The sequence below is a fragment of the Chelonia mydas genome, chromosome 1 (assembly GCF_015237465.2).
Source record: "Chelonia mydas isolate rCheMyd1 chromosome 1, rCheMyd1.pri.v2, whole genome shotgun sequence".
Classification (NCBI taxonomy): domain Eukaryota; kingdom Metazoa; phylum Chordata; order Testudines; family Cheloniidae; genus Chelonia; species Chelonia mydas.
This window is the reverse complement of record NC_057849.1, coordinates 174,951,414-174,965,389: the sequence shown is the minus strand read 5'-3', so window position 1 is coordinate 174,965,389 and position 13,976 is coordinate 174,951,414. Positions and strand designations below refer to the sequence as shown.

The following is a 13,976-nucleotide window of genomic DNA, read 5'->3' as shown; positions in this document are numbered from 1 at the left end:
GGCTCAATTATACTCGGTAATTTTGTGGAGGAAAGCATTATCTACTGGATTAAGGTTTCTGAGTTTATGAATTTCATCAAGGACCTCCAATTAGATTTAAACTATGCACTCACAAAAAATGACTGCTTCATCCCAGCTCCTAACTTATAACACGTAACCCTTGAAACTTGTGCTTCATGGAAAATTGTGAAATGTAGCCTGTAAATTAGCAGTTACTCTGTCTTTTGTTACCCTGACTTTGTCACCTGCTTTGGCTATTCAGCTAGATCAATTCAATGTTTTACATGTGTAGTAAAAACAAAACAAAAGCCGAGGAAGTAGTTTTACCAAAGACAGTCAGCTCTGCTGGATCGCTGTCTCGTTCGCCAACCATGTTGGTACCAACACAAGTGTACATGCCAGCATCACTTTTCCTCGTGTTTGAGATCATTAGTTTCCCACCTCGTATCTGTTTGAAGCAAAGAAAAGACATTTTAATTTACATAAACAATCAAAAATAAAGGGAGGCTCTTAGATTGCAAAGATCTCAAATATGGTGGGGGCGGAGGGGTCTTTTGTTTTTTAAGCCTTGACTTTTGTTGTTTAAGGGTTATCAGCCCATCTATTTGGTATTGAACAATACCAATAGTAATTTGCTAGTAGGCTCTTCTGAAGTATATTTGACCCTACTTCTGGTCTTGTCTCAATTTTTTGTTTTTGTATGATGCCCTTATATTTCAGAACAATTACATTTCTTGTTACCTTTCTTTGGTGATATATGCTGCATCTGGTACACTATTTATAGTATAGAAATTTGTAAGCCTACCGTACTGTAGTGGCACTTTAAAAGGAAGCCAGTTTTACCTACAGCAAATTGATCTCAGAATCTGTAGTATTCCCTTGTACTCTCTGTACTTACAAAGCCAGATTTTCTCCTTATTTCTGACTGGTGCAAATGGGATGGAATCAACCTACAGATGCCCAACTGAGAATTCCCTTGACTTCTATATCAGCCTCATCTCAACTCCAGCACAGGGGACATATTAAGGAAGAGAATGATCAGGTTGATTAGAAGAAAGGCCACAGCTCAGCGCTGCAAATTCCCAGAAAATGTATGTACTCTTTGGGACCATAGGTAGCTGTTATAAGTTAGAGTAGCCAATAGGTTGCTTCAACTTAAGTCAGGGCTGGAGCCACTATAACCTGAGATGCAGGGAAGTGTAGTAAGCGCCCTGTTACTCTTCCTTCCTCCCCCAGTTTGAGCAGAACTTAGTGGAGACAGTCTGGTCCACAACACCTTGAATAGTAAATATATTGAGATCGTTTAACTGAAAATCCTTACACATCAAACGCAATCAAGTTTCCAAAGGCCACCATTCTATCAATTATACCAGCACTGAACAAGTTCAAAATGTATTATGTACAAAATAACCATGTTAAAGGAATACTAAGGTTGCAAAGCCAACTATTCAAAATTTAGGGAAGGCCAGTATTAAGGTGGCCTGTGCAAGGGTTTTACAGATAACAGCCTTCTTCACTACACGACCCTGATTCATTCCCATCTCTGTCCCCCTCAGCTCTTTTACAACCTATGGTTCCTGTCCCTGGTATCTATCGATGCCTCCACCCTATTACCCCAACCAGTTCCTTCCTCTCCCCACTTTCCCCTACTTCTCACTCCTTTGCATTCAAGTCAGGCTGCCTCCTTGTTCTCCTCCACATCCTCTGGTCACTAACACACTGGAGCATGCCCAATGGAAGATGGAATGTTCAGAGAATTTTGCTGCCAAACGATAATAAATTTCTCCTGAGCATGTGCAAACTAGTATTTTTCAGAAGCTTTTTGCTTGGACAAATTTGGATAGCTTTTCAGAGGGAAGGCAAAGATATATCCCTGACATCTGGACAACTCCAAAGCATAGAAGAGTTATTAATAGAAATAGTTGTAACAATTCTTTTTAACATGGACAAAATGATGGATTTTTTCCTAACCTTGTTCTTAGCAACAGCTGATCCATTTATGCTTAAACTTTTCAAAATATTCAGCCTATAGACAGATAGCATAAAATAATTGCTTCCTGCTTAGTTAAAGTTCTGTGAAGTCAACAGCTTATTTTAGTAGAAGATATTAGACAATCTTAACTATAGACTTTGATACCAGGTCTCCTTATGACTAGAGATAGACCTGAGGTGCACATTTTTATCTTCTTGAAAGGTTAGTGCTGGAGGGTTTGGTTTGGCCCATTGTAGAAACAATCTGTGAAATTCTGCTCCAGTTCCAGAGTTCCAAGGTGTTCAGTTGTGGGGCTAGTGGGGGTGTGGTGCAGGCCCAATAGGAATACTTATGTCCTCAGTCCTACAATCAGAACTGCATATGGACACCCAATGTTTCCCTAGTGTCCCAGTAACTTCAGTGAAGTTTCATATATGCACAAGAATTTCCCCTCATGGAGCCAATTGGATGACAGGGGTTTATATCTTTGTGGATACAGCTATGTAAATTATTCAGTGCTCATTCAAATTCAAGGAGAAATATACTTTTTAAAAACATTGGGGACAATTATCTATCAATGGCATTTTGGTAGGACTTACACTGATTCTCTCTTCCCTGTCGTCAATACGGATTTTATCTTTCTTCCAGTAGATTGTGGGCTCAGGATGTCCTCGGGGAGGCTGGCACTCCAGAATAGCAGGTTCTCCAGCTGCCACAACAACATCGGTAGGGTTTTGGCGAAAGTCATCCCGTAGCACTAATGGAACAAATGAGGAAAGGAAAAGAAAACGAGTTGTTAGGAATTGCAACATGGTAAAGGCAAACAAATTGTTTTTCCAGTAAAAGTAGCCTCCAAGTTAGTCAAATGATAGCTTTGTATACTGTGTGCACTGTAAAACTCCTTGCAAAATAAGTTATTTGGGGCAGAGGGAAGAGGAAAGATGACTCAACAGGTAGGCTGTCTTATCAAATGAATACAGACAAGATGTGCGTGTTTTTACTTTACATTTGCTAAAAGTAAATGCATTGCTCATCATTTAAAAGCAAAAGTACCAATATACACACTGCTGCTTTTATCCTTCTATTGTAGATCCACCTGCCAAGTGACATCTGGCCAGCCTGATGCTCTGAGGAGAAATATTCCTTAAGGCAGTATTTCTGGTCTGACACGGAACTCTTTTCATTAAAGATAGCAGCATGCTGGACATTAGTTGTAACCTTTTAAAAATATGGTGTGCTTCGCTCTTCAATTGGCACCTTTCTTGTCAGTGATTCCCCCTCCCCCCCCCCCCCACTACTGGCTAGGTGAAAAGGTTCTAGATATGACACCGCTGGTATCAAATTGTGGAGTTTTGCCTTTATTCAGGAAGGATTATTTTTTATGATCAAATTGGTGCTAAATGATCAGCATTTTCTTAAGCTGTCAAGAAATCGAGCTGATATACAGTATGCTAGCAGTGCTTCTTCTGTTCTTTCCATATTCTTGCAGCCCTGACCAGTCTTGTCCCACACTGCCTAAAAGAAAAAGCATATACATTGCCAAGAGGTTTGAAAACTAAATTAGGCAACACATGCTAGCTTCTTATGTAAATCATGCTGCTGTACAGCAGGATTAGCTCCAGCTAGCTGGCTCCTGTGTGTGTTGAAATGATATCTACTTCATCGTTATTCCTCCACGTGTGTCCTCGTCTCTAGGTTAATTGACATTCTTATAAACATCAGAATGAAAATAGCTCTAGATAGAGCTACTGAAATTGAATTTAGGGCATTTCCCCTTCTTGAACATCAGCTACGTATGGGCTTCATTACTGCTTTAACAAGTTCCCACCCTTAATGAAACCAGGGCCCTCCGAGAAATCAGAAAACACTTTATCCTAGTGAAAGTGCAGTCAGGAAGAGTTTAATAGAAATTGGTCACACACAGTTTATAGGCAGAGTTAAGTTACCGCTTTCACTGTTAATAAAATAAAAAATAACATTTTAAACTGCATATTTTCTGTTCTCTTCTGTACAGACAAGAAGAAATTAGTATTTATATGCACAAGGATTAGCCTCTGAGTGTGCTGAGGTGAGAGTGCATATAATTGTGGAACTCAATATAGGTGTGGGGTTACAGTTATCATTCAGCGTTTTGAGATACACAAGCAAATCCAATGGGGAGAGGAAAATAATTAAAAATGATTGTGTAATATATATATATATATAACACAAAAGGAGGGGCTATTTAGGCCATTTCTAAAGGTACCAAATAAAAACGATAGGAAGTGGTGGGCAACGAACCGCATTTTGGCAACGACCCAACCTTTTCCAAAGTAGCACATCTGGTACGTTGAAGGGCATTGTTTAGTACTGCTTTCCCAACAAATGACTTGCCAAAAGCCTCAACCCAAAAGGTATTTCTGACTAAGGCAAATTGCTTATCCAATGCCAATTTTTGATCCACAATAACTAAACTGAGAGAAAATAGGGTCTTTTGGCTTTTTGAGATAAAATGGAATATAAGGAAGGTAACCCATGATACAGAAATAACATGATGAAGATTATGGGCTCCTAACAATTTGGCACTACAATATGTGTTTATGGCAATCATATTAGAAAGACAGTATTTGCCAAATGGAGCCAAGAAAGGCAACATCAGCAGCAATTTCAAGGGAGAGGCCAGAAAAGGAACATTCAAAACCACCCATTTCTGGAAGTCTCTCATATATCTGAGAGCTGAGAGAGAAAGAAATGTTTTTGAGTGGAGAAATAGCCTCTTGCACAATTGGTAAACTGCTGGCAAGCATCAACCATTTCTAAAACTCAAAAACCTGCCAAGTGGCAGACATTAATCCTTTTGAAGAGGCCTATGGACAACATCAAGTGGTTCCATCATCATTACATATGCTACTAAACTCATAATTGTTGTAAAAGTTAAATTCAGGGTTGTTGGTGGCATTCATGGAGCAGCTGCAGATGGTGGAGTGGCACTTCTGGGCCTGAGAAAAACATTGACTGCTGGGATGGCATTGTAGTGCAGGCTTGGGGTAACTAGAAGTGGCTGCAGAACTTTCAGATGTGGAAGGCCATATTCCTGGATGTGTGTGCTGAGCTTGCCCCAGCCTTCCAGCACAGGGACAGCAGAAAGAGCACTGCACTGACAGAGGAGAAGCGAGCGGCGATGGCACTGTGGAAACTTGCAACACCAGATTGCTACCAGTCAGTGGAAAATCATTTTGGAGTTGGAAAATCCACTGTGGGGGCCATTGTCATGCACGTTCACAGGGCCATTAATAGTATCCATTAATAGTATCCTGCTAGACAGGAGTATGACTCTCAACCATGTGAAAGACATAGTGGATGGATTTGCACCAGTGGAGTTCCTGAACTGTGGTTGGGTTATAGACGGCACACATATCCCTATTTTGGCACCAGAAACATCTTGCCACAGAGTACATTTGTTTTTCTATGGTTATGCAAGGTTTGATGGATCACTGAGGAAGCTTCACCAATGCTAGTGTTGACTGTTAAGGGAAGGCACATGATGTACGCATCTGTAAGAACACAGAAAGCTACTAGCAGGGACTTTCTTTCCCAAACAGTAGTTTACCACTGGTGATGCTGAAATGCCAATAGCGACCCTGTGGGACCCAACCTACCCCTTGCTCCCCTGGCTCATGAAGCCATACACCCACCACCTCAACAATACCAAGGAAAGATTCAGCTACCAGCTCAGTGGGTACAGAATGACAGTTGAATGCACTTTTGGTAGACTGAAGGGATGCTGGCGGTATTTACTCACAAGATTGGATCTAAGTGAAAAAAAAAAAACAATGGTTTTAGCTGTCTGCTACATAATATCTGTGAAGCAAAGGGGGAAAAGTTGCTTCTGGGATGGAGGTGAAGTGGCTGTTTGCTGAGTTTGAACAGCCAGACACACAGGCTATTAGAACATGGAGCTATACAGCTCAGGGAGGCTTTGAAAGAACACTTCAACAGCAAGCCACAATAATGTGCTCTACGTGACTCTGCTGTTCGGGGCCTGTTGGGAACTGTGCGGTACTTGTTGTACATCTATGAATATAATAATGTCAATGCATCTATTAATTTTATGGTGCTTGCTGTACTTTTACGATTATTACCATGTTTGTCAATGATCCTCTGAGTCATCTCACACTGTACAGTAACAATTAAGTGGGCACTTTCAGAACTGCTAGGCATGCTGCAGCATATGTTGTGAACTAATAAATATGAATTGTTTCCAAATAATAGAAGTGTACTGAGTAACAAAACCAGTACAAAGAAAAAGCTGTGCAATTTAAAAGCAAATACGCTAAAAACTTAATAAATTAATGGAGCAGAACTTAACAAGGGGAAAAAACATTCATGTCCATTTTAGCTACACATGCAGGAACTGTGGCTTTCACAGGTCAGTGTACGTGAAGCTGTGGTTGTCCTTAATGGCCCCTGATGTGGAGTGGCAGGGGTAGGGTTGCGACTCTTGATGCCACTTGGAGTGTTGTGGGAGGTAGGCATATGCTGCAAAGGAGCTCTCCATGGATAACAAAGGGAAGTGAGCCTGGGATTGTTGAGCCTATAGGTCCACAAGAGTCTGCAACATCTGTTTTTGCTACCAGAGAAGCCCAATTATGTCCTGGTGCCTGCATCTCTCTTTCCTTTTCCTGCTGGGACTCCTGAGCCTTTTTTCTGTCTGCTTTTCCTTCCAGGCTGTCTGCAATATTCACCCTTCAGGCACTTTATTCATGGTCTGATGCAGCACTGCCTTGCAGGATCTCATTGAACATGTCATCCTGAGTCCTCCCCTCCCCCCATCATCTGGCTTAGGAATTCTGCAGGTGTGGAGGAGGAATCCTCAAGGCCACAATGGCAGCAGCCACAGATAAAATACACAAAGGAACCATTGTCAGAATAGTCACAAGTGAAAGTGAAAGTGTAAATTAAGATTCAGAACTTGCTCTCCTAAAATTTTAAACAAGACATGATTATTGACACTTCTGTTTCAGAGTGCTTGTGCAAGCACCACTAACGGCATCAGTGATGGTGAAAATGGCCCACCAGAGGTGAGGGAAATAAGGAGGGAATTGCTCAGTTGCATGACACTGTGGGTATAGAGCAATGACACTGAATAACTGGCACCATTTTCCATAGGTGGTGGTGATTTTAACTGATAGCTCACTCCTGAGGGTAGGCCACCAAAGCCATCTGGACCCATATGCTGCTAGCCTATTTACTGCAATGGTGCCTGCTGAAGTTATTGCTGACTGATGTGGGAAAGCATCCTACTGTGGAGGTAGAAATAAGGCTGCCATTCCTAGAAAGCTTCAGGAGATGATGCAGAGTACCTCCATGAAAGTTTTATCAAGATCTCTCAGGAGTATTTAAGGCCAGCCCTGTGTAAATAAACAAAATGCTCTCCCCGCGGTCCCCCCACCTCACTCTAGCAGGGAATGAAAACCTGATAGCAATACTACCTCTCTTTGTTGTACCACTATCTCTTCTAGTATGAGTAAATTAATGAAAAGTCAGTAGCTGTGTTCTATTAAATTGGGGTTGCCAACAGTAGTCACTATAACGGGAAATACAACTGCACACTTACCCAAGGTTCCTTTCCCTGCATTGTGCTTAGCCATGCTTGACTACTGGGAGCAAATGGACTGTGGTGGAGTCACAAACAGGTCCTGGCTTGTGACATAGTTGGATTCCCCAGTCCCCCATCTTCCTCCTCCTCAATGTTCACACCAGGGGCCTGTGGCTTGGGTTCCTCTGAGGTAACTACAATGGTGTGCCAGGTGGTGGTCTCCACCAAGTATGGCACATAGCTCTGTAAATGTGGTAGGTCTGTAGTTAGGCACCAAATCGACTATTGGCCTCCTTGGCCTTCTGATATGCTTGCTGCAACCGCTTTGCTTTCATGCAGCACTGCTTGTGATCCTTGTTGTACCTCTTATCCTATATCCTCAGGGCAATCTGCTTACAGATGTCCATGTTGCTATAGCTGGTCCATAGCTGTACCTGCACAGCCTCTTCTTCCCACAGGCCTAAGGGATCCAGTATTTCTTGTGTACTCCATGCCAGAATATGTAGCCAGTATGGTCAGCTAGGCAGTTGCACACAAGAATGGAGAGCTCCTAGATGTGCTTGCCAAGCTGGACAATCAGGAAAAGGCATTTCAAACATTCACAGGGCTTTAAAGGGAAAAGGGCGGGGGGAGCCTTCTCTCTGTGACCCCTGGGCAGTGGAGTTCACAATTGTGATCACACCGGTCAGTATTGGGCATTGTGGGACAGCTGGTGGAGGACTGTCATGGTCGTCATAAGTAACACAGTCTGCACTCACACTGTATCGACCGCAGTATATTGAGCATGGCTCAATGCCGCTGAGGGAGGTGGTATTACTATGTTGCTGTAACGGAGCACTTAAGTTGGTGGGAGACAAATTTAAGGGTGGACACATGCACAATTAGGTTGACACAAGACGGCTCATGTCAACTGAGCTTTGTGGAGTATGCCAGGCCTTAGAGGCAGAGGTTTCAGAGTGGTAACTTGCCATTCAAATGTCCCAGCAGCAAGACACTAAGAAGCACAGGAATCAATGGAAGAAACTAGCATTAGCTGAAAGTTGAGTTTACACATATTAATGTGGAAACGCACATGGAAAAACTGCATCTCAGCTTAGTGCATTCCCCATATCCAACAGCTCAATGGTCTGTGAAAACAGAAAAGACTGAGAACGGCAGAACATTTTTTGAGCAAATTATTCACAATTTTTTCATATTTTCAAGAGACCATTAGTGTATCTTAGCAGAACACCATCTCCCAACATTGTTTGGAGCTTTTTTTGTCATACCAGAACCCAACACTTCTCAGAGTCTTTCTGGAAGTCTACAAATAATGGCTACCTAAAAATTCAAAGGTAAGTGGTGAAAGGCTACAGACAGATCCAACTTCTTCATCCAATGTTCTTTTTTGCTCTGTTCTCATCCTCTGAGCATTAGCTGACCTCATCTTGGCACTTAACATGGGATGTAGAGCCTCCTTTATGTTTGTCATTAGTGTTACTCTACATGTGACAAAGGATGCTGACAAGCAGTATGGCCAGCATCCGGCCCAGTGTGACTCCACATCATAACCTCCACGGTGCACCTGATATCCTCAGGGAGTAAGAATCTTCAGGTCACTTATAAATCCAGATGTCAATTATGGCAGCACAAAGAGTGCCATGCCATCCAGCCAGCTTGAGCTAGGCATATTCATTACATGTGAGGTTCAGAAACCTATGACTGGCATTTTGCTGCAGCACCACTAAGTAGAAACCTTACTGGATCCCTTAAGGATTTGATGGTTGAAAAGGATACATATATTGTACATATAGTTTGATGATGATGTTGGGAACAAAAAGTTAATTAAAGTTTGATCAGTCTCTTTGCAGCTCTAATGTATGGTTGTCTGTAACACTGCTCAAACAAGATAGTTGTCTGTGAAGAATCATATTGTATTTGAAGTTCTGAAAGGCAATTTGGGAAGTATGCACAAGTATATTAACTGGCAGCAACTACATCCAGCAATAGAAGTATTGAGATAAACACTTGCAGGCAATGCACCTGCTATAATGAACAAAAAAAGTCCTGCTACCAAGGCAACTGCTTACCAGCACCTGCCAGCTTAGGCCCAAATCCAGACCCCGGTCAAACTGATGCCCATAAACTAAGGAAATTATATAGAAACCGAATCAGGGCTCTAACAATATGTTTAAAAGAGCAGATTAAAAACAGTGTTTTATGAAGGAGGAGGTGCAGGGGTCAAAATTATTCTAGGCTAGATAGCTATCCCTTAATCCTACTTTCCACTACAGCAGCTTTCAAGCCCTTAGGAGAAAAAACAACAACATTTTTTATAGGATTTACATTTACATGATGATTACAAATAACCATCTGTCTGCTTCTAGTTTTTCAATCTGGTCCATGTCCCACGAGCCCCAAGTCTATGGTCAAAGCAGCTAAGCTGGAAGGAAGAAGTACAGGCCTGTCAGAAGGCTTGGAATAATTGCATTCTTTTCCCACCAGCACTCAGCTTCTCTCCTTCCCCCATCTAATGAATGTCTGAGATGATTTGTTAAAAAAAAAAAAGTGTCCATAATTTTTCCTCCTCATTGAATGATACTGCCTTAAAATACAGCTACATCTGTCAATCTGACTAGAGGGTATAAAAACATGCCCAGTAAATATTAATGTGCTGTTGCAGTTTGGGTCCTGATAGTTCGTCTTGTCCCTCCAATTCCGTTTAGTGCTTATCTGAAACTTTAAGCTTTTGTACCACAACAATGTTGGGAACACGACATGCAGATTGGTCTCTTCCTGATCTGAGGCACTCTCCCACATGCATTTAACCAAATCAGGCAATTTCACTCTCTCAGCCCATGCCATTGCTGCTTTGGCATTTCTCTCATATGAGGGATGTTGATATGCATGATCAATATGAATTATAGTGCCAAATAACTGCCAGATGTCATGACTGATAAACTGAACAGCCTAAAGATTATTACACATTAGACGCAGTATGGTGCTGGGGGGTGTCTGAGAATGTTTTGTTTTATTTATTACACATTGACATGGCCAAGAACAATCTGAAATTGCCTGAAGAAACTGGGTGGGTGAGGAAAAGAAGCAGCAGTCATGGTCAACCTCCCTTGTGAAGGATATTGCACCTTCTTTGAGGCCATATATGTTCTACTTTTCTGCTTCAACTTCTGGCTCAGAGATGTGCTCCGTTGAGGCAACATAGCTTGGAGTTCACACCAGTAGTCTTAGCAGAGAGTACTTTTCATATCACTGTATGAGTCTGTATACATGGAGCACAGTTTTCCTAAAGAGGTGCTGACACTTCCTGGAAAACTTTGAAATACGTGAAACAATTCTACCTATACTTCTTAATTTCTCTCTCTCCCTGGAATCTCCCTTCTCTGCCCTCCTCTGCCTCCAAACAGATATTTCTAAGGCATCTAATATTTAAACACAGGGAACAAAACTTTCATAGTTGAGTGCCAAAATTAACACCAAAATCAGTGGCCTGATTTTCTGTTGTGTCGAGCACCCACTGATGTTAAGAGCAGGACCAGTGGAAATTACAGTGAGGGACAAAGCTGCAGAAGAACATTTGTCAAAAAAACCCCTTCGATCTTCATTTTTGACAAATTCACCTACTTCCCTGTTTTAAGTCACAACCTTAAGCAGAGAATTTCCTTTACCCCTTTTCTTGCTAAATATTCAGCTGAACTCTGTATTTAAGTCTCCTCCTTAATACTGCTATTTAAAGGTAGCATTCTCTTTATTTACATCTCTAAAGTAGGACCAATAGAATACTGAAAAATGCCCTGTTCTGATTCTAGCACTATAGATTGGATCAGTCCACATACAAAAGCTCTAGACTTTTGCACAATGTAGACGTCTTGCTGTCTATTAATGTCTAAACTTTAAAAGAAGAGATTCACTTCCAAATATAGAATATGTTAAATTGTTGAATACAGAGGCTAAGTTCGATTTTGTTCTTGATAAAGAGTACATTTGCGTAGACAGTACAATTCTGGGGACCAAATCCTGAAGCACTTTCGAGACAAACTCCCACTGAAGACAGTTAGAGGTTCCTTACAAATTCATTAAGAAACTCAGGATTTGGGACAATCTTAGGGAAATCTTTACACATTTTCCATAGCTTTACTGGGCTCTTGCCATTAACTAGCTTATTTCACAAAGATGCCATCCTCTCCTGACCTTCCTCCTTCCTTATTTATAGCATGAACTGCAGCCATTAGTTACAACCCCGCAAGTCAGACTTTTAAATTTGTCATCAACAGTTAACCCTTTTGGAGGGACTTGCTAACATATTTTCTTTCACACACAATTATATAGGCATGGGAGCTTGTTTGCTATCACCTGCTCTTGATTTTTCACATGACTCTATTGTACTTAATAAAATGCATCCGGTATAGCTTGGTTCCTGTATGAATGTGCTACTGAAAAATTGCGTAATGTCCTTCTGACTCACTGTGTTCAACTGAATGCAACCTGACATTTCCCTATTTTCTGTGAAAGATTTTATTTGACTGCTCGATGACATAAAGACTGGATGTTTTTCTAATCAAAAATGTAACGTATTTATGTTTAAGCTTCCTGATTGAAAACAAAGTTATATCACCTATCTGCACTGAGCTGAAGTCCCAATAACCTTCTCTTTTCCTACCCCCTAATGAATTCTGAATGCTGCAGTTAACATTCAGCAATCTCATTACCCATCTACCATAAATCTTCAAAAGCATCAGTGTGTTTTGACAGCCAAGCAAGGGAAGGGGAAGCAATACGCATATCCAAGCATTTTTTATGAATGCAGATTTCCTAAAGACCAAATTTAAATGATTTCAGAAACCTAACACTGCATTTGTGACAGTGAGGGCCAGGGGAGGTGCTGGGAAATCTTTGCTCCACAATGGAAAGCACAATTTTATTTTTCTGATGTTGTTGAGCACATTCTCTTTTGATGCATGCGCTCTGAAAATAGATTGTTAGTGCTAACAAGGAGTCTGCTACAGGAAAATTATATGTTCTTAGAACGAAAGCAACAACAACATTTATTTTATGCTTAAAAGTTCACAGAGGCTTTACAATGAGTTGGCAACAAGGTTTCAGAAACATAACTTTGGCAAATGCGTGTACAGTACTTGGCTGTTGGAAGTCTGAAGATTTAACAAGGATCAGACATTTAACAGTTTACTAGAATAGTTATTTAATGATCCTTTAAACTGAAGTCTGACATTAGCTTTTACGTGCTCTTTAGACTTAATGGGCTACATATTGAGAAAACCATAGGCAAGTCATTTATTTTCCCCAACTAATGTATGTATCATACGTGCCACTGTGTGCAACTAAAAAAGTGCTGTATCTTCAAAGGATGTCACCTCCATGAAGTGAATGTGAGAAATACAGTAGTTCCTGTTTTGCAGCAAAAATAAGGGTCAAGAAGTTTCAGTACTGTCAAGTATTTAGTGCACCACCTATGAGAATCTTGAAAGCTTTGTGGAATGTCAATTTTAATTATATTTCCTTCCAAAGGTTAGTCATGATGATCAGCAGTGGAAGCCAGAGGCATATTTAAGAAGTTCATTTCTACCGTCGCTTTCATTTTGTACTCCTGGTACTATTGAGATACTTTGTAAAGTAAAATAATTCAAGTATGAAATAAACAGGCCATTAATTTATTTCTATATCATCAAATTAAGAACTGTACAGGAAATCTCCAAATATGTTTGGAATGTTTAATGCTTCCAGCTTGCCTGATTTAAAATCTCTCTTATATATTCCAAACAATGAAATAGTACATATAAATAATAGTTACCATTTCTTAACATTGCTGGTATGAGAACTCCTTCTCTCCAGCTCCTATTATTTGGACTAGTTTTCAAGTATTTCCACGTCATCAACTGTGTACCTCACTTCAATTTTACTTTAAGACATAGCTTCTGTTCCTTGCCTCTGTCTCTTAATTTCTCAACAAAACTTGAACCCTGGTCCAAATGGCAGAAGCTGCAGAGAAGGAGACTCACACACGAACAAGGTCAAGATTTCATTGGGAGACACAATGGGGAGAACAGTGTGAGGTGAAGAAGGAAGGAGAAAAGGAAAGATAGAGCCAATGGGTAAAATTTTCAAAAATGACCAAGTGACTTAGGCTCTGAAGTGCCATGTTCAAGAGTCTCATAGGCTTTTAGGAGCCTAAATCTCATTGAGAGTCAATGAGACTTAGGTTCCAAATTCATTGGGGGGAGGGGGAGAGTTGAAAATGTTACCCAATGTCTCCAAGCAAGTCCAAGGAGCAAATTTAAAACAAGAAAGGCTTTTTTTAATTGGATCTTGAAGAGGGAACCAATTAATGTTTGTGTGAGAAGCAGAACCTGTTGAATACTAACTCTAGCTCTATATGCAGCAGCCTGGATTCATCCCATGAGTTCTGCTGGA

At 40.9% G+C, this 13,976-nt stretch overlaps 1 protein-coding gene across 28 annotated transcripts in view; it reads right to left on the bottom strand.

Moving 5' to 3' along the window:
• ROBO2 (roundabout guidance receptor 2) overlaps positions 1–13,976 on the bottom strand; it is a 1,527,115-nt gene that overhangs the window by 187,017 nt on the left and 1,326,122 nt on the right. For all 28 annotated transcript variants that reach the window (XM_043538357.1, XM_043538373.1, XM_043538358.1 and 25 more), the window contains 2 exons: positions 2,572–2,729; positions 328–448 (listed from right to left, as the gene is read on the bottom strand). In XM_043538357.1, the coding sequence (XP_043394292.1) occupies positions 328–448; positions 2,572–2,729 (279 nt within the window). The remainder of the gene's footprint in view (positions 1–327; positions 449–2,571; positions 2,730–13,976) is intronic.